Source organism: Psittacula echo (assembly GCF_963264785.1).
Source record: "Psittacula echo genome assembly, chromosome: 5".
In the NCBI taxonomy this organism is placed as follows: Eukaryota; Metazoa; Chordata; class Aves; order Psittaciformes; family Psittacidae; genus Psittacula; species Psittacula echo.
In genome coordinates, this window is record NC_137739.1 from 10641791 (window position 1) to 10667263 (window position 25473).

At 49.4% G+C, this 25473-nt stretch overlaps 1 protein-coding gene across 4 annotated transcripts in view; it reads left to right on the forward strand.

The window, feature by feature from the left end:
• Positions 1-14251: 14251 nt before the first annotated feature.
• Positions 14252-25473, forward strand: part of LOC308221804 (coronin-7-like) — a 36616-nt gene continuing 25394 nt past the window's right edge. For all 4 annotated transcript variants that reach the window (XR_013956991.1, XR_013956992.1, XM_080619114.1 and 1 more), the window contains exons 1-7: positions 14252-14367; positions 17809-17905; positions 18177-18251; positions 19911-19981; positions 20343-20526; positions 21115-21191; positions 22321-22371. Coding sequence is in view for 2 of the 4 variants with exons in the window: in XM_080619114.1 (XP_080475240.1) it covers positions 14308-14367; positions 17809-17905; positions 18177-18251; positions 19911-19981; positions 20343-20526; positions 21115-21191; positions 22321-22371 (615 nt within the window). In the remaining 2 variants the exon portion in view is untranslated. The remainder of the gene's footprint in view (positions 14368-17808; positions 17906-18176; positions 18252-19910; positions 19982-20342; positions 20527-21114; positions 21192-22320; positions 22372-25473) is intronic.

Here is a 25473-nt window from a genome sequence, read left to right on the forward strand (position 1 = left end):
GCAATTCTACAGCACAGTTTGACTTGGTTATTATCAGTTTTAAAACAATCCAGTTAAACCAAATTCAGTAGGGCTTGTCCAGTACTGAGGCCCTTGACTGGTAAGACTGCTAGACCTTAAAAAACCCCAAACCCCAAAATCAGTGAAGTTAAGTATATTGGAGGAGATGGAGAGGAACAGAGGGGAAGCAAGCAGATTTTGGTTAGTAGGCTGCATGAGGCTGTGGCAGCACTTCATCTTGTAAGGCTCAGCGTTAAAGTGTTTTTAACTAAATAAAGCGAGTGCTTGAGAGAAGGGAGTTTCTTGGAGTGCTCACGTGAGGACTGAGTCATTTGCAGCTTATTTACTTTAGAACACTGTAAGGCAGGTTACGGAGTTGTTTTGAAAACAGATGGGCTTAGAACTGGAAAGTAAAGATCTCCATTCAGCACAAAATCCAGTGCAGTTTTGGCTGGACAACGACACAAACTCTCCCGAAGTGGCACTTACATAACATCATCCTGACACAAGAGCACGATGGTTTCTGGCTGCACACCAGCAGCAACATGTACGCCCTTGACAAGCAAAAAACTCCACATGGCAGGTAATGCGCACCTGTTAATGGAAAAATGTGTGTCCAGCTGATCACATTCAGAGAAAACACTAGTGCACACGACAGCATTTATTCAAGTAAACGAAAAAAATATGTATCCCCACCAACACCACAGATAATTCATTTTGAAAGAAAAAAATGTATCGACAGTGAAAGACTACACACCTCTGCTTGTGGAAGTCTCCTTGAAGCACCAAGAGCTTATCCCCATCAGGGCCTAAAGAATGAGTTGTAAAGACCTTGTGAAAGCCACTCTGTGGTCATTCTTTGGTGCACAGTTCCTTCCCAGATTTAAGACACACATTGCTAGGGTCTCTGCTGTTCAAAGTTGAGTACCATTAAGGTAGAACAATTAACCTGTGTTACTGTTGTAATATTTAGAATTTTGTTAAATTACAAGTAAGTTTCTCAGATGTGTGTGGCAATCATAATAAAAATAATAACTATATGCAGTCCCCCTGAGGGCTGGGATAGAGCAGAAATAGGATATGATCCCTTCTTACCAGGAAAATAGTGGAAGAATAGATGTAAAGCTACAGGAGTAAGAAATATGCTTCCTAAGCAGCTAGTATCATAAGGAACACATCAGAACACCTCAATATAGGTTTTTAGTTTGTTTGGGATGTTTTGGTTTTTTTTCCTTTTTTTTTTTTTTTTTTTTAATACTAACCTTTGCCATTAGGTGACATTTATTAACCACTAGGCATCTGATACATTTCATTTAGTATGGAAACAAGGTAACACAATTTGGGACAAAGGAGCTCATGGGTTACTACTGCTGAATAATAGATAAAAATCCAGTGGAAACCAAGCGTCATGAATTCTGCTGACAGAGTGGATAGCTATTCTACACTTTTTACCAGCATTATGAGCATTTAATAGCTCAGGTTTATAATGACTGCAATGCTGTATTGCAAGTTCATTTTTTGTTCGAGCCTTGACACGGCCTGCAAGTCAGGAAAGGCTTAACTGGAGGCAGGTAGTAGATTTCCAGAGCAATTAAGACTTACTTTAAGATTACCAGCTCACAGAACATGTAGGCAGCAATTCTTCCATACACTTTAGCATCACTTAAAAATGCTTCCTGAAGGTTTTTGAAATGGAGCTTCATTCTGCCAGCTCTTAAAGTACTCAGTCGGGATAATACTTTTTTCTTTTTTGGGATGTGTGTGCAGGGAGTGGGCCCAAACATGACTTTGATCAGAAGTATTGAACTGTGTGTTACCCCTCATTTCAAGGGGAAAAAATTACCCGTGTTACCTAGCATTCCTTCTTTCCTTGACAGGCACTTACTCCCTAGGTACTTGCTAGGACATAAACAATTAGTCCACAAATAATTTCAGAAGAGCCAGATGTCCTTCAGAGTGCACAAACCTGTTTTGCAGGCTGCCAGGAATTGTGTAAACTCAAACGTTAAATTTTTAGCAGGGCTTGTAGTTTGTGTTTCCACTTAGGAACAGCTGGCACTCAAAACAAAACTGAAGTGGAATCATGGTAAATTACTCACAAAATACCTACTGGAATGTAAACGGTTATGTTCTCTTGAGGTTTTAAAGCATTATAAAAGCTTCTCTTGTTTAAATCTCTTCTGCATCAAAATGTTTATAATAAATATACTATCTCTTAATTTAATAAAAACTAAAAAGCTTTTCCTATTAAGAACTACCCATGTAAATCCACCATCACATCATGATTGACTTTAATTATCAGAGCACTACTTAGGAAAGAAGAGGTTGGACCACCTCGCGGTTAACCTGTGGGGACTGGGGTGCAGAGAAACTGTCTCCTGTCAGTTCTACCTGACCTTGCACAGTTCTACCTGTCCTCCCGCTGCCTTCTAGCTCTTGTTAGACCCTTTGCTGAGTCAGTCTATCGCATTAAATATAGCTACAGAACAATCCACTTGCATTTTCCTCCTGGGTTACTGAGATGAATCAACCCTTAAGAGGTGTTTGACAAATGTCAGAGCTTGTATAAAGTAAGAATGAGGAACAAGACTTCATTTTTAGTGAGAGCAACATATTTGTATATTAATCTATCTCCAGGTAGCTTCACAACTAGTTTGCAGCCTGTGAAAAGTCAGTCCTATAGCAGTGACATGGAGGTCCTCCTGCATATGAGATTAGGAACAGTATTCTGTACTTCAGTACTAACTTTCATCCAAGGTTCTCACAAGCACTTTACACCCTAACAGATACACCTATGAAATACCAATGGTTTAGTTATATGACCTGATGCGGAAGAAGAAAGATGTATTTCACTGAAAGGTTTCAAACATGTTAACATGTTAAAAAAATTAACAGCTCGCCACCAACAGGTAAGCTTATTAAACTCCATAAAATAGCAGCAGTCTGAGGGGGAAGGAGAATGGTTTTAGAGTGCTGAGTTACACAGAATCATAGACTTACAGAATGTTTTGGGTTGGAAGGGACCTTAAAACCATCCAGTTCCAATCCCCTGCCATGGGCAGGGACACCTTCCACTAGACCAGGTTGCTCAAAGCCCTGTCCAGCCTGGCCTTGATTACGAATGAACTGACTCAGTTTACCTTGAGATCAGATAAGCTCCTGAACTGCTGCAAAATGGGAAGTGTTTGGCTGAGACTAGGAGGAGCGGGGAAGGAATAAGACTTTCCTTTCTGATGTGGCAGCAAGCTGAAATTCAACTGACGCACTGGGAGCCATGCCCTGAAATTTAAAGGTATTCAAATATGTACATTAGTTATGCACTTAAGTGAGTAGCCTGATATTTAGAATTGCTTTGAAGTCAGAGTGAGTCTTTAAAAACAAAGCTAAAAGAACAAGTTATTTACCTAGGAGGAAGAAAATACAAGAGTTACGAGGTAAATTATTAGAAGAAAAATACAGGAAACTGCTCAGCTATGAAAGTGCTGTTCTGGAAGCATTGCTCTTTATCTGAGTCTAATGTGAACAAACAGTGCCGTTCTAGAAGCATTGCTCTTTATCTGAGACTAATGTGAACAAACAGTCTTAAAAAGACATTTAAACGTCAAGTTTAGCATTACTTTGAAGAACCAGGTGGAGTGAAATCAGGAAGTTTTTGTGGAAAAGTTGAATTAAGGCTGTACCTAAGTACATGTGATACATGTCTCCTGAAGCAAAACTGTGCAAGAATTTTTCTAAATGCCTTTCATAATATTCATGATGCCTGACACAGAACTGAAAGTACTGAACTATTTTAAGTTTGATTAGGTGCCAGGAGATTATAAATGAATATTCTTAAACTCTGGCAAATTCTCTTTCCAGGTAGCCTGTGGAGGTGCAGCTGAGCACTAGAGAAAAAAACCACACTATGTTTCAGCATGATGCCTTTTTCAGGAGCCAAGTCTATCATATCCTAAGCTTTGCTGGTGTTCCTGGAAGCATAAGTTTATTATAAAGAGGCTTTTATATTTGCACAAGACCAGGTATAATCCAAACTAAGATATCTTGACCTGGAAAAGTCTTTTCGCCGGTTTGTTTGTTCTAACGCTGCTATTTACAAATGGTCTTTTTGACTTGTTACTCTCCCTCTGCTGGACACTCACATTATTGCTGTATTTGTGGTTTACATTAATGTATTTTAAGATATTTGATTGAAAGAGGTTAAAATAAAAGTCGTCTTTGGTTATGTAGCACCATAGCATAAACTGTCTTCCATAGTCCAGTTGTAGAATTACTCCAAGCTTGCAAAGGAGCATCCTCAAAGGAATTTAGCATATTTCATTGTGGGTTGGTGAATGAGTACATCTCAGCTGAATTCTTTTTGAGGTCTCCAGTCTAGAGTTAAAACCTTTCTTTTGGAGCAATTAAGGCACATACTGCAGTATTCAGAAAGGGCTAAAATTAATTGTTTTTATTTTAAATAGCAAAATAAATATATGGATCCTCATGCCAAAATATCGGTTTATAATCCTCTGTGTCCATCTCCTTACCTCTCAAATGCTTCATATACCCAGCTCATTGTTTTCCAAAGTAGTCATGTGTGTCTCACTTTCGTATGTGCACACAACATACAAGTTTCTTTCTCCTGCTCGTATAGCTGTATTAAAAAAGACTGAAAGGTCTTTATCACAAGTGCCATCCCTTTTTTTCTGGTGACTTTACCTGGAGGCTCAGAGTTCTCAGCTGTATATATATATACATCTTAGTTAGCCTGTTGTTCAGATTTAAATAATCTGTAAGCTGGGTGCTAGCTAGTTCCTTGTTCAAGGTGCCTCTCTTTGAATGCACAGTCATTGCAGTTTACTCCTTAGAATTTCTTCATAGAATCACAGAATGGTGTGGGTTGGAATGGACCTTAAAGACCATCCAGTTCCAATCCCCCTGCCATGGGCAGGGATGCCTTCCACTAGATCAGGTTGCTCAAAGCCCTGTCCAGCCTGGCCTTTAACACTACCAGAGATGGGGCAGCCCCAGCTTCTCTGGACAACCTGTGCCAATGCTTCACCACACTCATAGTGAAGAATTTTTTTCCTAATGCCTGATCTAAATTTCCCCCTCTGGCAGTTTAAAGTCATTGCCCCTTGTCCTGTCCCTACAGGCCATTGTAAAAAAGTCCCCCTCCACATCTCTTGTAGCCCCTTTAGGCATTGGAAGCTGCTCTAAGGTCTCCCCAGAACCCTCTCTTCTCCAGGCTGAACAAGCCCAGCTCTCTCAGCCTGTCTCCAGAGCAGAGGTGCTCCAGACCTCAAAGCATCTTCGTGGCCTCCTCTGGACTTGCTCTGACAGGTCCCCATCCTTCTGTGGTTCTGATACCATGAGCTGATAAACTGGTAAGTAGTAGGGGGAGGGTGGTTTAGGTAGTAGTTTATCAAAACTGTTTGTTATGTGTGTGGGTTTTTTGCTATCGAAGCTCAAAATAAACAAAGATAGGGGTTTAGGTATGCATGTTGTAAAGAATCTATATGTAGTTAATAAACCTTATGACAGTCAAAAATGTAAATAGCAGAAAGGTTGCTTAATGTGGAAGGAATGTGCTGAGCAAAGAACACACATCCAAGGAAGGGAAAAATGAGATCACTTTAATGATGATTACAGTGACCGAGTTAGAACTGGAAAGGTTAGAGACAGGAGGGAATCTATTTTCAAAAGAGGCAGGGACTGCATGGTTTTGGAAATCTGAAAGCGAGGTGTAAGGATTGTTGGGAGCAGGCATCATGTCAGTTAAGATACTGAAGCGGCTAAAAATAAATCCTGTTCAGTACAATCCAGAGCTCTGTTCAACTGTTCTTATGCTTTCATGTTGATTAGCAACATTTTGATTAGAAAATTAACCTTCGGTTTCATTAGAGTAAATTTGTTTCACCTATAAATCTGTTGGATGTGAAGAGTAAATATTACAAGCATAAGATGCATAGATTCTCTGGAAGTGACAAATGGAAACAGGATATTTTTGCTCCCTGTGACCTGAGACAAAGTTGAGAATCTCAGGGGCTGAGGTGCTGAGCTGACTGAGCAACAGTGATAACTTTTAAGTGCCAGATCCTCAGGAGACTGGCTGTAAGCTAGTGTTGTTCTAGCAGGAGACAAGTAACAGAGGATTTGCAAATCTGGATATCATCAAATTGTCAGTTTTGTAGCTTGATACAGAAGTAAAAAAATGCAAAAAGATGGCTACCATTTAAAATTAGGGCTTACAGACTAACACAGATGCACAAGGTATCAGAAACAGTGTGGCCAGCAGGACCAAGGAAGTGACTGTTCCCCTGTACTCGGCACTGGTGAGGCTGCACCTCGAATACTGTGTTCAGTTCTAGACCTCTCACTACAAGAAAGACATGGAGGTGCTGGAGCCAGTCCAAAGAAGGGAACGAAACTGGTGAAGGGTCTTGGGAGAACACGTCTGATGAGGAATGGCTGAGGGAACTGGGGGTGTTGAGCCTGAAGAAGAGGAGGCTCAGGGGAGACCTTATCACTCTCTTACAACTACCTGACAGAAGGTTGTAGTGAGGTGAGGGTTGGTCTCTTCTCCCTGGTAACAAGTGATGGGAAAAGAGAAAATAGCCTCAGGTTGCACCAGGGAAGGTTTAGATTGGATATTAGGAAAATTTCTTCATCAAAAGGGTTGTTGGGCAATGGAACAGGCTGCCCAGGGAAGTGGTAGAGTCACCAACCCTGGAGGCATTTAAAAGACATGTAGAAGTTGTGTTTAGGGACATAGTTTAGCGGTGGGCTTGGCAGTGCTGAGTTAATGGTTGGACTTGATCTTCAACATCTTTTCCAACCTAAATGATTCTATGATTCTACAATTCTGTGATTCTAAGGTGAGTCCTTGTCAAACAGAATTCAGCTGTAACTCATAATTTTTCTAGACTGTTAATAAAGAATGTTTTTGTAAGATAATGAAAATGTTGAACTTAGCACTGAAATATCAATACAGGCCGTTAATGAAGGGTATGTAACACACTGTTTATTCACACCCTTTCTTATTGCAGTGACTCCCTCACATGGAGAAGCCCAGAGCTGCCACGTCCACTGTTGGATTCCATAACATCTCTAGGCCAGGTCTCCTGCCTTATACATCTGATAAGAGTTTCACAACACTGACTTCTCGTATCGAAAGTTTTACATGCTGTCTGTCTGTCTCCCAGGAGGTGGGAATAGAAAGCTAGTTCCATGTGGGATTCTCATGTCCTTTATTTTAACCTACTTAGTTCTCCAGAAGTCCAGTTGATGGAGCATTTTGTCCAGTAGAGATCCGTTAAGATTTTAGTTTTGGTAATGACTAAAGCAAAATGGTGTTATTGTTAGGAAGCAGGAATAACAATGTCATGGGATTTTTGAAGCTGTTCCTCTATAGCCAGTTAACATGCTAACATTGTTCCAGAAAATAATTACTTCATTATTAAATTGTGAGAATGAAATAGTGAGCTTGTTTCTAAATAGGACTAATCACTCCAAAATTACTCGGTGCCAGTATTTTTATTCCAGAGCAGGCAATTTGCATGGGGAATTATTCTGGATTAGGGATGGCTAAATCGATTACAATTTCCCTCCTGTCTTGAAAGAGACCATATATTGGCACTCTGGTGCAGTACATGGGAAATTGAAATAAAGTAATTGTAAAACTCATCCACAAACACTGAATGGCTACAGAATTTGATTGCAATTATCAGAAGAAAAATTTCTGTTAGACTTTAGTGTCTGCCAAGCACTTAATGTCACTCATAGGTGTTAATGCACCTTTGTTCTTGCTGAAACTCCATCACTCCTGTTGGCATTATACCACTGATTAGTTTTAGTTTTGTCCATCTGCAAAGTTACTAAAATAGAAGCATGTGGGAGAGGATTTTTCCAACACAAAATGTACGTGCTTACATTAAGAAATTAAGAAAAAAAGCATTTTGCATTCTGTAAAAACCATGGCACCAACATAAAAATGTCTCTGGCATTCTAACAAGTATTAGCTTAATCCAAACTTGCTTGCACAATTCTTGTTTTCTGCATTGTCCTTAGTAGTTACGTAGCTATGTTGGCACATGTGGAATGTCAGACAAATAAAAAGGTACCTTCTTTCACCAAAGGGTTTACAGTCTCCTAATACTCCTTTTCTGTGCTATGTACTCAGCCTTTTCCATAATGTAGTTCTTAGGTAAGTAAACTTTGAATGTAGCAGGGGATACAGAAACTGTCTGAGATTTAGTTGACAATGTTTATATTACTGCTATTTTAATTACTACTTTTAAGGAACATTTGTCTCTTCAGTTGTTTTGTTCTTTAATCTTTTTTTGGAAATACCAGATGTAGCACCAGCAACATCACTCTTTCCAAAGCAATGGTGGTCTAATTAAAATGTGGGGAAACAAACAGGCAACATCCACATTGTTCTTGATTTTGCACTGTGCCTAAAGGACATTAAACAATATTGGGTCTAAAAAGAGCATTGTTCTGTGCAGCTTGTAAAAGTTAATGAACATGATGAATCCTTTAATAACCCTTTCCTTTTGTTTATTAGCAGTGTGACCCTATTCCTAGAACAGCTTATCTCCCCCCAGTCATACAGTTAAAACATACAGTTAAAAGATGGATTTCTGAAAATAACCGTTTCAAGAAGTTTTAACACTTTTTTAGGAGATAACTGACTGTAAAAATGCTGTTCCTTGAAGTGCAGTAACTTTTGGGAAGAAAAAGTGGTGCTGTTTCTGTATGTACATCGATCTCACAAATTTTTAGGATTGTTGTGATGAGGTGATTTTTAAGGGACCTTTTTCCTTGGATTTTTTTCTGTAAATGGCTTTAAAGAATTGCAAAGGACTCAGACCAAGCCTGTACTATAAGACTTGACAGTGTAGGTCAGTTGCTTTAGTGAGTAGAAAAAAAAAGCTGTGCCAGCACAAAATGACCAATGTAGAAGCAACTATACAGCCAGAAGAATTCCTTTGTCAGCCTAGTTAATGTTGTTTGTGAAGGGAATGTAATAGTCCTAGCAGAAACCCCTCTTTCTCTTGATAAGTGCTATGTAATTATGCCAGCAGAATTTCTGAAGTACAGTCAGGCAAAAAAGCTGGCACAAGCATGAACAGAGGAACCCAAAGCAGTGTCAGAACAAAACTTTGTTGTGGAAGTTATGTGTGGTAAATGGACCATAAGCCACTGTTTTGTGACAGATGAATTTTAACCTTTACGTTTAATTACTGGCATAATTATATGATTTTTGGGGGATTTCCATTCAGTTTTCACTATGTGTTCTGCCACAGTGGCATGTAGCTCTAGGTCTGCTGCTCACATGATAGAAGGCTGTCAGTTGCGTGCGTGAGCAAATGTGTGTGTGTGTACAGTTCCAAAATACAACTTCCTGGTCTATTCTGTGCTGTTTCCTACCTGTAACCCCTTCACCAGTAAAAAAATATTTGATCTCTTGAAAAATAGTTCAGTAGTTTGACACCCCAGTCGAATTGTCGGTATGCTAAAATTATTCTTCTAAACAACAAATAGATGTTTTACTGCTTCCAGATGTAGATTAGGAGTTCAGAGAGGAGTTGTCAGTAGTTGATAATCACATTAGGACAGCGAAGAAGTATATTTCATACTGGTCTTTATAAATTGTCCCTGGGTGTCACCCTTGAGTCAGACCGAAACATTTTAGAGGCAAATCTGAGAACTGTTTTTCCTTTTCCTTTTCTGTTGTTTCTTGAGTTAACACTTCTTAAATTGATTTCCCACTACTCTCTGTAGCAATGTCAGCTCCAGCAGGACAGCTTAGTTTGTCTGAATGATATTATTCTTAGAGGGTATCTTGGGGAGTTTTTGAACTTCAGTTGCAGTACTGTAACTGCAGGAATACCTCCCTGGCAGCACTTTGTGCATTTACAGTTAAGTGACTGATTATTATATTTGAGAACTCCTTTCTATTTTGTGCAAATCTACTAATTTTTGTCATCCTTTTTGGGGAAAATCAAGTGACAAGGAGAAAGCATTTATTAGTATCAACATGTAATTCTATGTGGAAAGCTAAAGCAAACCCTGTAAACTCCATAACTGAAAATAAAGCTGGAATGTAACTTCCCTGGTAAATAAGCCATATATTTATTATTACCTAAGGGTAAATATCACTGTAGGAGAACCATCAGTATCCAGTCATCTCCAGACATTTTTTTTTTGGCATGTGCACAGTCTACATATAACAAAATAGCATGTCACTTAGAGGATTTAATGTGTATTAAACAAGGCACTGCATAAATTATTAACATAACTAGAGCTTCTAAGTAACAATATCCTTATTATAATGACATTTAACCAATTTTTTTCTTAATGCTTCTGGGTTTTGTTTCATTGGTTGGCTGAATCCAATATTTTACTTTATCAACAGCTTCTGAACTCAGGTATTACATCTCTCATACTAAAGCCAGTTGGTGTAGGACACTTCACCCAACAAGGTGCTTAAATTTTGTTGGGTTTTTTTTTTAATATTAACTTCCTCCTATCAAAGTTACTAAAAAATAAAAGGGGCACAATAATCCTGTGAAGGCAGAAAATGTCTTCCTTACTCCTGTAGCACATCGTTTCTCCAAGTCTGCTTTACTGCAAGTGCCATCACCCATCTACATTAATCTACATTCATCTACTATCAAATACATTTTCCGTGCTCTGCACCAAATGATCCTCTGTTGAATGAGTTAGCTTTTTCTGGCATGGTTTGACACTCTTTTTAGAGAATGAACACCACAGTGTTTTACTGAATTGAGAAGCAGTTAAGTTTGATTAATTTCTGCTTTGAGAATAAATATTTCATAGAATCATAGAATAGTTAGGGTTGGAAAGGACATTAAGATCATCTAGTAAGCTTTTTAGAGGCAGCTAAGAAATGGTCCCCCTACATGTAATTTAAAAACTGCTCTACAGATACTTGTCTTTAGAAGTCTGGGGAAATCTCATGCAGTCAATGAAAACAACAGGTGAACCACAGGACCCGGATTTTGAAATACCATGTGTTTTAGATGCATAGCAAGGTCTGTCACTGGGAATTACGCTTATCAAGATCTTCTGATTGTATTCAGACCCTTGAGAAGCAGGACTTTTGACTGCTAGGATGTGAAAAAAGCAAAAGCAGCAGGCCATGACAACTGTAATTTTCTACCATTTGTCACCTCTGTTTTATCATTACCTACATCAGTAAAACTATTGATAGTTACGGAGAAAAAATGGTGACGTGTATAGTGGTTGTTTATATGAATGTCACATAGATAGAGATGGAGTACGGAGGATGCAATGTAAAATATAATTGCTGTTTATTGTGTGTAAATCCAAGAATTTGAAGTATTACTTTGAGATATGGGGTCATTTAAGATACATTCTGACTTTTAAAACCTGATTTCATACAAACTACATTTTGAATCCTGCTCATCTGACCAGATTCCTATTGGAATGATTTTCACAGATGAGGATCAAGCTGAGCTTGAAATGTGTTACAGATTGTCCTGGTTTTGGCTGGGATAGAGTTAGTTTTCTTTCTAGTAGCTGGTGCAGTGCTGTGTTTTAGCTTTAGTCTAATGCTGATAACACACAGTTGTTTTAGTTGTTGCTCAGTAGCGCTTACCATGGTCAAGGACTTTTCAATCTCTTATGCTCTGCCAGTGAGGACAAGCACAAGAAGCTGGGAGGGAGCAGGAACAGGACAGCTGACCCAAACTAGCCAAAGGGGTATTCCATACCCCAGCGTGTCATGCTCGGGATATAAAATGGGGTCACGGGAGGAGTTAGCCAGAAGAGATGGATCACTGCTTAGGACAGGCTCGGTATCTGTCAGTTGGTGGTGAGCAATTGTATTGTGCATCACTTGTATTTTCCAATTTTTTGTTTTTCCCTATTAATATAAGTACTGTTATTGTTGGTATTATTTTTAGTATTTTTATTTTATTTTACTTAATATTAAACTGTTCTTACCTCAACCCACGGGTTTTCATTTCTTCTGATTCTCCACCCCATCCCACTGGGGAGTGGAGGTGAGTAGGTCTGTGGTGCTGAGTTACCAGCTGGGCTTAAATCACAACTGTTCTTTTTAGTGCCCAACGTAGGGCATGAAGGGTTGAGATAACGACAGACCTGACCGAAGCGTGTTAAAACAAATCTGTTGTTAGCATTCATTGTATTGGATTAGTAGTCAACGCTCACAATGTTGATTCATTTGCCCTCAAGAGTTGTTGTGCCTGTTCTCAGGGTTGGGATATATCATACGTCACTTGCAGTGTGTGTTCCCTGAGGCGATGTTTGCTATCGCTGGGGCCTGGGCTAAGATTATAATTTCGTTGTACTTTCTAACAATGGTTTATGATACGATAGAAATGCGGGTCGTGAAACGTATCTGGTCTGTGCACTCAGCATGGTTATCACCTCCGTGCTTCGGGAGACACCTACTGGGAACTACTTGTAATTATACCTTTGGCCTTTCCTCCGTGGGGAGACAGCTCACGCGGGAGACATCTTCCTAAAGCTTTCTTCCATCTTTCCTTCCCGCTGACATATTCGTTCTCCTCCAGGCTGATTACAATAGCGTTTGAGAATTTTAAAGATTTTAACCCTTGAAACCAGCCCGGTCCTTTTGCTAGGAACCAACATGTTGTGGCATATGGTTCAGGTTTTGTTTAAGGTTAAACAACCATTCAAGATCACCATGCAGAAATTTTCCACGAGGCTGGATAGTTATGAGTGGCAGGGTGTGTGGGATAGTATGGACAAGTGCCTACGACAGTGGGCACCCCCAGTGTTTTGGAACTTCACCCCTGAACAAGGGCAGAACCTGGAAAAAATAGTAAAATATTTGGAAAAAGTATGCTGTATCCCAAGAGGCACAAATCACTGCAATGTGCTGCCGCCTGGCTCAGGGCTGCTCAACCCTGCCCAACACCATACAGCCCCCTCCAGGGGAAAAGGTCTCTGGATGTGACAACAAAATGGCAGGCACTGTAGGTGAACCGAAGAACCAACCTGTGCTGTTGTCACCCTGTACACAAGAAGGACTGGATGTGTTTAGTGATGGAGGACGAAGCATTCATCATTGCTGGGTAACAATTACCCCCTTTGAGACTTACCTAATTTCAATTTAGGTAACTCTCATCTTTTACATTATTTCCCAATACACTGCATTATTACAGAAATGCTCTTGAAAATTACCAATATCATCATTAAAATACCAAGCAACTTCTTAACCTTATGTCAGGAATGCGTTATGTCAGGAATTAAGAGGTTGGCCAGGGCCATGCTTCTTGACACCCATAAGATGTATCCTCTTTTTGTCCCTCATGCAAATAAATTTAGTCCATTTCCAGATCTCCTCTAAATCTGTTTCTGTTGTTTTGCTTTGGTCTACATAAACACAGCACAATCCTCTTGATGATAACAGCGTGTCTAATGCAATTTGATTCTGCAGGGCCCTTCTCCCCACTTCAGAAACTTCTGATCTCCATGATCTTCTGGGCCTTTCTTCACTGGAGTGTAATGAACTCCAGGAGCTGATTCCATGAACTCTCACAGCGGTGTTCGGTACCAGCAGTACTGCGTTGGGTCCTTTCACAGCTCAGGCAGTGGCTCATCTTTGCATATCCCCCTGATTTCCGGCTTGAAAGGACGTGGAGAGCCCAAAGGACCTGGTGTTCTCGCCGGTCAGGGCCCGGCCCATGATAAGGATACTCTTTACGTCTCCGATGACCAACTATATGCTCTACTCTTCCCTCGTCCTCCACTTAGCTCCCTTCTGGAACAAGAAACACCATCGCCATCTTCCGCCTCCGCCACCGGAGGCATGCACTGCGCTGGATAAGCAGCGCACCTGCGCAGTAGCCCCGTTCCTCCGCCGCGCCGGGGCCGTCCCTGGGTCTGCATACGCGGTGCCCGGTGGCCGCGGTGGTGCGGCCGCCGTGGAGCGGGACCCCCAGAGGATCCTCGGCGTGGCAGCCCTACGGGAGGGGGTGGTCGGGCTCGCTGTACCAGGCGAAGGGCGGGCAGGGCGCCGCGCTGAGGAGAGCTGGGCAGGGGGAGACACAGACGGCGCGTTTGGCAGGGTCCCCATGGGCCGGTTTAGGGCAGGCAGGTGCACACCGACAGACACCGACTACAACCGCCGGGACAGGCGCCTGGCTGCGAAGAGAGCGACTCCCGCGCGGGAGGCGGAGCTCAATGACACGGGCGTGGCTGTGGGCGGTGCGCTGGGGTGGGCGGAGCAGCTCGGTCGGGCCGGGCCGGGCTGGGCACAGCGCGGTGCGGTGCGGTCGGAGCACCATGAACCGCTTCAAGGCGTCCAAGTTCCGGCACACGGAGGCCCGGCTGCCTCGCAGGGAGGTGAGCGCCGCGGGGCGCTTCCCGCAGATCGGTACCGGGGGGGCGAGGGCAGCGGGAGCGGGGCTCCCGGCGGGCGGGGCAGCACCAGCCCCGGCGGTGCCGCCCCGGTTAGGCGCGGCTCCGGGTCCCTCTGCTACGGCACCGCCGGCATAGCGGGGCCGTGCCCGGGTTCCCCACCAGGTGCCCGGCAGCGGCGCGGCAGCATCACCCGGGCGGCCCCTCCCTGGCATCCGCCACCTCCCGCTCCGGCGTTGGCGTCGGCTCCGTGCCATGGGGTGCTCTGCAGCCGGTGCCGATGGGGAACCCTGACCCTCTCCCGGTGCAGCCCGCCCAGCCGGGAGCTGCTCCGGTGCAGCCAGTGCCACTGCCTCAGGGTCCCCGTACCGCGGTGCAGCGAGCCAGGCTGTGCCACTCTGCCACTGGGCACGGCTGGCACAGGTGCTTGGCCGTGGTTCGGCCTGCCTGCTGTCCCAGCTCGGCTTGCTGCCTCGCCTGTGCTCAGCTCTCCCTTCAGCGTTGGCTTGCCCATGACCAGCCAGGGAAGTGAGCACCCTGAGTGTGAAACCTGGGCCCTGCTCTTGCCACCCTGCTTCCGCAGGCAAAGGGGAAGCGCTGGGCCCCACAGGAAGGTGCTGAGCCCCATCACCAGGCTGTGAGCTGTGGAGCTCGGTAGTGCTGAGGCCGGGCAAGTCTGGTGGGTCTCTCTGGGCAGCACAGGGCTATATTGGGTCTGGCTCTGACCTCTGCCCCACAGATAACCATCCCCTACTGTGCTGAGCGTTGTGATCCACCTTGGTGCATGGTGGCAGCAGGTAGTCCTGCCAGGCTGCAGAGTTTGGCCAGAGTGCCCTCCCAGATCCCTGTCCTCTGCAGGTTCAGCAGAGCAGGGGCTAAGAGGCTGGGCCAGGGTGGGTTGTTCCGGGTGAGCCGCATCGGGGAGTGTTCCAAGGACACGTAGCCTTTCTGTGAGCTCCCTGAGCCAGGCACCCTTCACCCAGCATCTCTGCAGCACTGTGGCCATGAGCGAGGTGCTGCTGCTCCACTGCAGTGGAGGCAGGTGATGGGACCCTACCTGGGTGGCTCCCAGCCTGGCACAACTGGAGCAGAGTCCCTGCCAGGGGTGCTCCACATGGGGAAGGGGCAGCATGGGCCAGCTGCATGGTGCAGGCTGCTCCAGCTACCAGTCATGTCAGAGTGGCACACAGGTGTGGGAAGCTGCTACCCTTCATCGTAGGCCACATGGCCAGAAGTGGAGGGCTCAGGCTGGATGGGTGGTGCTGCTAAAAATTATCGTGATTTACTGCCTTTAAAAGAATTTAGGGCCACCAAAATGTTCATCTCCCGGCCCCTGGATGTCAGTGCTCTTCTTCCCTGTCACTTCCTGGCCAGGCTGTCCTTGTGCCAGGCTGTAAGAGGGGATGTGGTGGCCTCGCCATTGTGCCCAGCCTCTGGCACCCCACCATTCCCGCAGCATGTCAGCCTGTGTGTGTGTCTGCAGAGCAGGTGGCAGGTCACACTCAGCCAGACGAGCATTTGGCTGTGAACCTCAGGGTGCAGATGAGCTGCTGCTGACAGCCGGCTTGGGGAGTGTGTATGTGGGGGGATGTGTGCTGGATGCCTGGCCAGGGGAGTTTATGGCTTCCTCCAGGCAGGGACGTCCCCATCACTGCTGCTTGTGTCACTGCCCATGGTGAGGGAGCTCTGCAGGACACCAGAAGACAGTGTGCTCTTGCCTCAGCATGTGGGCAGGCAGCTGTTCCATCCCCAGCAGCTCCCACCAGGCTTGGCACACAGGCAGTGGCCTTTCCAAAAGGCATTTCCCACCCAGGTGTGAAACATGTCCCTGGGAAGCGAGGCCACCTCACCCAGCTCTGTGGGGCAGGAGGTAGGAGATGGATGTCTCCTCTCCAAACCCATCTCGGGTGTCACAGCGGGAAGCATTGTTTGTGTCTGGCCTAGCAGCTTGTTTATGGAGGCAGACACTTGACCTGGCCGGATAAGGAAGTGCAGTGTAAACATGGAGGATCACATCTGAGTTGCTTCTCTCCTTCAGGCAGTGTCTGCAGGGCTCTGCTGGCAGAGGCGCCCTGAAAGCTTGCAGGGGCGTAGCCAGGAAGGTACCATATGCTTCACTGGCTGCCCTGGCACTCTGTGGAGGGGATCGCTTCCCTGAGGGCTTCTGCCTGCCTGCAGGGTTGTGGTGGGGCTGGGATGGACCAGCTCAGTGGTCCCTCTGACCTTGCTGCTGGGGTCCTGTGTGGCACTCTGGATGTGGCTGGTGTATCCCCTTGCTGAGGGACCATGACTGCATGCAGATTGCAGGACCCTTCCTCCTGGGGTTTGGTCAAGCTCCAGACATGTTCCCGTTCCTCACTGGAGCCCCCTACCATCTGATGGATAAAGGGAGAGGAGCCCACCTTTGGCAGGAGAAGGGTTAACAGGTCTTCAACCACGCAGGCTGCTGTGACAAGGACTAGAGGAAGTGCTGCAGGAACTGCTTCTCTCTGTCAAAAGGAAACTGTGCAAGGAGAGGAAACTCGGGTCCCCGTCCTTTTGGGGCTGCATATGCAGCTCCCATTCCTGCACAGGGCTGTGCCGTGTTTGTGAGCTCTCCACCACTCCAGACACCCACTGCACCTCTGTGTGACGCTGGTGGGTGCTGGTGTGCCTACAGGTATGGTGGCAACTGTACAACACTGCCTTTGCTTGAGGGTTGGACTTGGCCCTGGGTGTGCCTCGGAGCTCCTGGCCCTGGTGGCCACTTGAGACCAGGTGTCTGTATCACCCAGAGTGGGTCTGGCTGATGCAGGACATCCCAGTGCAGTGCTTGGCTGTGGGGTAGTAGTGGGAACCACTGCAAGGGAGGATTTTGGTTTTGGAGCTGTAATGAATTCCTTGCCTGTGTGTCCTTGCGGGAAGCATGCTGCTGGAGGCATTGCTCTGCCTTGGTCAGCCACAGCCTGATCCTGTGGTGCTTCACAGCCCAGGAGCCTTTGTCCCATCCCAAATACCTTGACATCAGTTTATCGTAGAGTCCCCTAAGCCCTTCCCATCATAGGGGGGCCCAGGGCTAGGACAGTTTCAGGGAGAAGCAGCACTGGGAGCTGGGATGTTTGTGCCTTCCATTCCTGGCAAAGCTGGCCCAGAAGCCTCCAGCCCCTCTGAGAGGCTGCACTTTTATGCAGAGAGCATAAGTAGCCACATGGCCCTGGCCCTCCCATAGGACACGGCTCTACAGATGTGCCATCAGCACAATCCCACTGGTGTTGGCAGCCTCCAGGTAGTGCCAGGCCCATTGGTGTGGGAGCTCTGGTGGTGTTGAGGGTCTCCAGCAATGCAATGCTGATGCTTCATCTTCCCTCCCACCATGCTCCAGCCATGGTGTTGGCTCCCTCCAAAACAGAAGCATCTCCTGACATGGCTTTTCCTTCTCCATTCCAGGCCTGGATTGGGGGTATCCGAGCGGGCTCCGTCACATCCTATGGGAACAACGTGAAGGCCAGCTGCCGTTGGATTGCATTTAATGCTGAGGCATCAGGTGAGGCATGAGGGAAAGGATGCTCAGTGCGGCTGGGGGCGTGGGATGGATTTGCTCTGAGGGCTGGGTGATGGGTCAGCCCCACAGACCCTGGGAAGCATGAGAGCATGTGGAGGAAGCTTCCCCCGAGTTGCTGCAAAGGTGCTGACAATCCCACACATCCTGGCTTGCACTGCAAAGCTGAGTGCCCCCGCTGTGTCCCAGACTGGGGGGGTTCTTTGTGGGCAGGCTGGCAGGCAGCTGGTGACCTGCTCCTGCATTGTCCCTGCAGGTGTGCTGGGCATCGTGCCACTGGAGTGCGAGGATGGAGGCAAGAGGACCGTGTCTCAGCTGTGCTGCCACTCAGGTGAGCTGGGTGTCTGCTGGCCTTGGACTGGCTTGTCCCCATGCCTCCCCTGTGCTCTGTGTGAAACTGTGTGGAGGGGCTCGGGTGCTGAGTCCTAGTCCAGGATGCTGTGTTGGGCTGTCTCCCAGGCAAGGAGCTGGGAGAACTGCTGGAGTTCCTAGGGACCATCACCCGTAGGGAGGGAGACCCTGACAAGTCTCACTTGTGTGTGAGGCACAAGTTGGCTGCAGCCATGCTGACCACGTGGGGCTCTGCCAGGCTGGGCTTTTGCCAAGGAGCCGAATCGATCTACATCCCTTCATCTTTCAAGCTGCAGTGAGGTTTGGACACGTAGCTCTTGCTCATGCTCTTCCTCTAGCACACCCTTCCCATGTTACTGATTGCACACCCTGAAGTTCCCAGTACATCCAGTGCCAGGCTGGCGGAGGAGCTGGCATCACTGTGGGTGTACCCGGCCTTAGTGACAGGATGAACAGGATGGACCAGCAGCTACGTGGCCTTGATCAGCTCTGATGTGGGCAGAGCAAGTGCTGCAGGGGAAGAGGTGCTGGCCATTGCCACTGGCAGAGGGGTGCATACTGCAGAGGTGGAGGGCTCTGCTTCCTGCCTGGGCACAAGGAAGGAGTGTTGGGGTGCTCCAGGTACCCCTCTCCCATCATCGGAGCAGCAGTGCCAGCCTGGGGGCACTGGTCACCCGTTACCCCAGAATTGCACCAGAACAGCAAAATGGGAGTCGGTCCCAGCACCGTGTTCCTGCATGCAGTGAGTGCCTTGGCACGGCTGCAGGACTGTGGCGTGCCCAGCCTGTGCTGCCTCCATCTGGCTCCATCCCTGCCCCAGCGGCATGGCGCTGGGCACTGGGAGTGTGTCAGCTAGCTCCGCTGCTGCAGGGGACACGGAGGGGTGCACGGGCAGCCAGCGCGGCATTAACAGCTGCTTAATGGGATTTAGCAGGAGCCCTTTGAAGCCGGCTGTGCCAGAGCAACGCCTCCGAAGCGGGGGAAGCACTTTTCTCTCCTCCTGGGGCAAATGCAGCAGAGCTCGCTGCTCGCTTTTCCTGCCTCCTGGGCCTGTCTCTCAGCAACCTCCTGGAAGCAGGAAAGTACACAGTGACCTACTTCCCAGAGCGTGCCAAATGTGTCTGAGGGGCTGCTGCTGCTGGTGTCAGCCTTTCTCCCACGGGGCTCTGCAAGGAGCTTCGCCACCATCGGCACGCCGGGCCGGGTGCTACAAAGGGAGCTTTGTTACCAGCACAGCCCCAGCTGCCCGTGGCCTCACTCGCCGGCGTATGGGCCAGCACAGACTCCTTGTGCTGTTTGTGCTTCTCCCTGTGCCTTCTGGAGATGTCTGTCCTGGAATCAGGCCAAACTGGGGTGGTGGTGGGCTACACAGGGAAATGCAGTTGCGCAGTGTTACCCTTCGGGGCTCCCATTGCCTGCTAAAGGGGTGTCAGACCCTGACGAACAGTGTGGAGGGGCTCACACTTTCACAACAAAGCTGAGCTACTCCAACATGCCCTGATGGGGCTGGATCTGACCCCAGCTGCCTGTTCCTGTGTGCAATGTGTGCATGTGAAAAGAGGCTGGGGAAGAGCAGAGGTGGCAGACACGCTGTCCGCAGGGGTCAGGTGAGGACAAACCTCTGCCCTTCTCTTTCCAGATGTGGTGACGGACTTTGATTTCTCACCCTTCGATCAGCTCCTCCTGGCTACTGGCTCTGCAGACGAGACGGTGAGTGCTTGGTACCAGGGCTACCAAGGGGACATCCTGTGTTCCCTGGCATGTCTCTGGGATTCACCCAGGGGTGATAGAGCCTGACTGATTGAAATAAGAGGAGCCTGAGGAGGAGGGTGCCAGGTGTGAGATGTCCCCAGGTTGTGGGGGACAGGGCAGATGGTGTCGGGCAGAGATCAGCCCTCTCACACCTGGGATGCCCACAGCTCTGATCCCAATGAACTGTGATGTGGGGTCACCTGGTGTCTGCAGGGACCAGAGCCTGGAAGAGCAGCAAGCCCAGGTCGAGTGCTGCTGGCACCCAGCAGGGTCTGGCTCTTCTGCCCAGGGACTGACCCTCCTCTCCATGGTGTTGCAGGTGAAGGTGTGGCGCCTGCCCCAGAGCGGCCAGGACATACCCAGCAGTGCAGGGCTGACCCTGGGGCCCGGAGGGGGCCCAGTGAACATGCTGCAGTTCCACCCCACAGCGGACGGCGTCCTGGCCAGTGGCACAGGGAAGAGAGTCACCGTCTGGGACATGGAGCAGCAGCAGCCGCTGACAGGTAGGCATGGCTGTGCCTGCCAGTTACTGCCTGCAGCGAGTGTCTCCACCGTGCTGGTACATGGGCTCAAATCTGGACCTCGGTGTCACCAAACAGGCAGCATAGGTGGCTTTTTGGGCAGGGACCACCGCAGCCCCTTCTGTGTGTACATGAGCTCCCCTATGCTCTGATGCAGTGGTGTAAAAGGCTCCTATGTAGCAGCTTTGCTGGGGATCCCTTTGGGTGACAGGTCCCTCTCCCTGTATGTCCCAGTGTGGATTCCATGGGCTGTTGCTGACCAGCCTTGCCCAGACCTCAGGTAACTTGATGAGGAGAGGAGGGTGGGTGGCAGCACAGGGGTGCAAGTGCCCTGTGGCTTTCCCAGGACTCCTGCCCTTCCTATCAAGCTGCCAGCGGTGCGGGGATGCTCCCTGCATGGACACAGCAGCATCCCCTGGCTCTGGCTGCCAACAGCCCTTTGGGAAAAGCCAGGTCATTTCCCCTGGGAAGTGCTCATGGAGGAAGAGCGATGGCTCCTGCCATATGCCTGCCTTGTCCGCGGGAGGGACCCTGTTTGACCCCAGCCCTGAGCTCACTGTCCTCCCACAGTGCTGGACTCACACGGGGACCAGCTGCAGAGCCTGGCTTGGAAGCGTGACGGCCGCCTGCTCGGCACCTCCTGCAAGGTGAGCGGCTCGCATGGGCCACCCCGGCGTGGCACGGCTGGGCTGGCTGCGCATGCACCCTGGGCCCGGGGGGCACACGGTGACCCCGTTCTGGGCAGAAACAAGCAGAAATGGGGTCAGCGAGCGGCGCTGGAGCCAAGGAGGACGAGAGCGCTAGATGGCGCCTGCTGCTCGCTGCCCGCGTGCTGCCGGACATGGTTGTGCGCAGGCCCTGCATGGAGGCCAAGCGTGCAGGCTCGCAGGCCGAGCGAGCGGGCCGGCCGAGCGCAGGTCAAGCGTGCAGGCAGAGCAAGCATATGGCCTGAGCGAGCAGCATCTCCCCTGTGCGAAGTGTGCAGGCTGAGCGTGCAGCCGAGCAAGCTGACACCCGCCCAAGCTGTGCGCAGAAGCTAGGTGAGCAGGACCAAGTGTGCAAGCCTGGCTGACTGTGCAGACCAAGCCTGCAGGCTGCGCGAGCAGTTGTCTCCCTGTGTCCGAGGTGGAGGCTAAATGTATAGGCTGAGCCCATCATGGAGCATGGAGGCTGGCCAAGCGTGCAGACTGGGTGTGCGGGCTAAGTGAGCAGTTGGAGCTCTGTACCAAGTGTGCAGGCTGAGCACAGAGGCTAAAACCCCAAGGCAATGCCATCTGAGATGCAGACCAGCCCCTGAGCTGTGCCATGCTGTGTGGGTCTCGTAGGCACAGTGTGTGCTCCCTAAATGGCACTTTGGCTGCCTCTGCGCCCCAGCCAGCCCTTTTTAAAGGGCATCCCATGCCCCATTTGACTGTGGGGTGCCAGGCAGGAGAGGGCTTGTTCTCCTGCCTGTGGGGTGCTGGGGAGCACTGGTAGGATGGAATCTGAGGGTTGGGATCCAACCCTGGCTCTACTTTTGGGGCCCTTCTCTGGGAGCAGTTTTGAGGGTATTGGGTTCCTTCTGATGCTGGGAGGGATCCTGGGGGTATGCCACTGCCCATGGTGTGGGGCAGGATCTGGAGGACACTGCAAGCCATGCACAAGGGCAGGCACTGCAGACAGGGAAATGATGGGCAGGAAGGAAACTGCTCACTCTAGCCCTCTGCCTAATGCTGCCTGACATCTCCCTGGCCTCAGGGTCCTTAACCCTCCTCTGTTTTCTTTTTATCTGTACAGGACAAGAAACTGCGGATCTTTGACCCACGAGTCAGCCCAGATGCTTCCCAGGTACTGTCCCTCCCGGGTGTGCCGGGTGACATGGTGCAGGCAGCCTGACCAGGGTGCCCACTGCCTACTGAGGGGTGGGCTTTGGGGCCATTCTCCCAGCTCTGGCACAGCTCGGGAGAGGCCCCAGTGGTAACGCAGTCACAGGGGCTGAGGGCAGGGAGAATGGGGCTGTCTGCTCTGCTCCTCAGCCCTGGTGAGGTTTGGCATGGGGGACCCTTGTCCTCCCATCCAGGCCAGTGAGCTCCCCCACCACACTGGCACACTGGTGGCTGGAGCTGTCTGTCTGCAGGCGACAGCACTCCCCAGCCCCAGGGGCACAAGAACTGCAGTGGGCCTGAGGGCTCCTGGGCTCTGTGCCGCTGTGCAAAAGGCTCTCAGGGATGAGGACCTGCCAAGGGTGAGGGCTGGGCAGCTGGATCTGCACAGCTCAGCAAATAACAGTGAGTAGGAGCTAAGTAGAGGACTTAAACCTTGATGTCGAGTTTAAACAGCCTCTTATTAGAGGTTTCCTGTGGCTTGGGGGCTCTGGCTGCCAGTGGCTGCTGTCCCTCACTGCAGAAGAGGCGGGAAGCCTCTGGGAGGGGAAGGATGCAGCGGAGAGCAGGGTGAAATGGCTGTAGCAGGCTCTGCTTCTCCTTGTATCTCTCCTCCTACTGGCCTATGTGTGTCTGTGGGCTCAGAAAGCCGATGGCCTCCGCTGTCTGTGCTTGGGCATGGTGGTAATCCTGGACACCAACTGGAGGAAGGTGGTGCTCCAGCACTGCACCGGCACTGTCCTGCTGCTGGCTGCTTGGGTGCTGAGATCCCGTAAGGCCCCTGGGTGCTTTTTGCAGGTACAAGCAGTGCCTTGACCCTTCAGGCAGACTTACAAATACCACAACACTATATATTAGTATAAACCCAGTGGTTACATGTGCAAGCGAGCCATGAAAAAGTGCTCCCAGCCCTCAAGTGGGCCTCATGATGCTCCCCTGCTGTGGGTACCATTTGGTGTAGATGGAAGGTACTGGTCTCTGCTCCCAGATTCATACTGCTCCTATCCATCAATGGCCTCAGGCAGTGCTCCCGCCTTGCCTACCCCAACTTCTCCCTCTGCCAGACCTGTCTGCTTGTATAACGGCGTTTCGGTGAAGCTGTGAGCACGATGGGCTTGAGCCAAGTCTCCTGGGGAGGGTGGACTCTGTCTCGCTGAGCTATTAAAAATAACGTGTGAATGATGGTGGCTGTTCAAAACAGGCAGCTCACTTCCCTCCACTGCCGTCTGATCCAGCCCGGGGCCGGCGCTCCGGCTTTGCCAAGAGAAATATGCACCTTCACTGCTGCGGCCAAGCGCTGCCGCGCCGCAGCCCTAACCCCGACCAGCTGAGAATTGATGAAGATGTTTAGTCTTGGAGAAGTGCTGTGCTGAAGGGGAAAACTTTAAAATGCCATAAATCTTCTGGAAGTTTGCATAGGGCTTACTTAGCCAGGAGCAATAACACCCCTGTGTTCTGGTTTTTCTTCTTTCCCCGGTTGCCGGAGGGCCGGGTTATTTGGAAAGGCTCCTTCTCCCCGGGGCCAGCACGGTTACAAACCGGGTGATGCCTGAGCCGCCGCGCGGTGCCCGCACCTTGTGAGGCTTTGAAGTTGCCAGGTTTTTTTGCAGCGGTGAGAGAGGTGAGCAGTGTGATGGGATTTCCAGCTGGGCTGGCCCGTCAGCACCACGGGCTGGGTTTCCTCTGGAGCAGGTGAAGGGCTCGGGCTCACTCACCCCGTCCCTTTGCCACACATGGTGCTAAAGCCAGCCTCGGCACAGGGCTGTTTGTCTGGCTGGTTTTCTTAATTTGCCAAGCCTGGCTCATTAAACTGTTCCTTTTGTTAGAGCAGGAGAAAAAAGATGTGAAGGAGCTAAAATAGAAGCCTCAGGCAGGATGGGCATGGCTGTGGTGCGCAATGCCTGGTGCTGCTCCTGGGTCTCACAGATGCAGCATGCATGGGGCTGGGGACCAAGGACCGGTGGTGAGGAGGGTCACTGGCAGGCTGCCTGTACCCATGGCTGTGCCCCCGGTGGGGCCTGACCCCCCTATTCCTGGCTACGTCCGTAGCAGCTATTTTGAGCACGTCCCAGCAGTGGGCAGGAGTGTGTGACGCAGTGAGAGTGGCGTGGCTGAGGCCTGGCTGACCCCATAGGGTGCCCAGTACGTAACCAAGCCCATGATTTCCCTTGGGAAAGCAGTGGCCTCATTCTGCTGGACCCACAGTCCCTCTTTGCTGTGTCTGGGATGGATCAGGGAGCTGCAACAGCAGCAGCTTGTTTGTAAGGATTAAGGCTGTGCTTGCACTCTTTTGCTGCTCAGCATACCTCCTTGGTGCTCCTAAACTGGTGGTGGAGATGCCAGGGCCACACCTTTGGTACAGCAGGTCCTATGTGCCACCCTGAGCAGCCACACTCCCATGCCTGGCTGGATCTGGCTCCTTCCAGAGAGGTCCTGTGAGTCCCGTCCTCTGCCTTGTCCCCTCCAAAGGCTGCACTGGCCCGGCCACAGCCTGCCCTCCCTTCCCATGGGTGCCAGTAGTCACCCTCCTTGCCTTGACCCTCTCACTGGAAGCAAGTCACATCCTCTCCCTTGTGGCTTTGGCTCCACAGGGGCTCAGTGCTTCATGGCTCCCACCCTGGGATGCTTGTGCAAACCCCACAAAACATCCCTCCACGTCCCTCTGGAACAAGCCCTTGGGTGCATTGTGCATCAGGGCTGGGGGACTTGGGACTTGGTGCTGAGCAGGGGTTCAGAGCACCGGCAGGGTGCCTGTACCCTGGTTGATGCCTCAGGTGGGTCACCAGGATGGGGTCCAGGCAGTGATTCGGGTATGGTGTGGGATACTAAAGCGGCATCTCTGCTTGTTTGTTCTACTGGTCACCCTTTCCTCTAGGTCCTGGCAATCCATAGGTCCCCATGCTGGGTCTCTGTGCCTGGGGAGAGGGCCCCGGGCTTCCTCTCTCTGGGGTTGGCAGGAGCAAGATAGGCATGCAGTGCCCTTCCAGCACAGCGGTCTGAGGTCTTGCCTATCCTCTGAAGCAGTGCTCCCCAAAGTGGGGTGCACATGGCAGTCTGTGGGGGTACA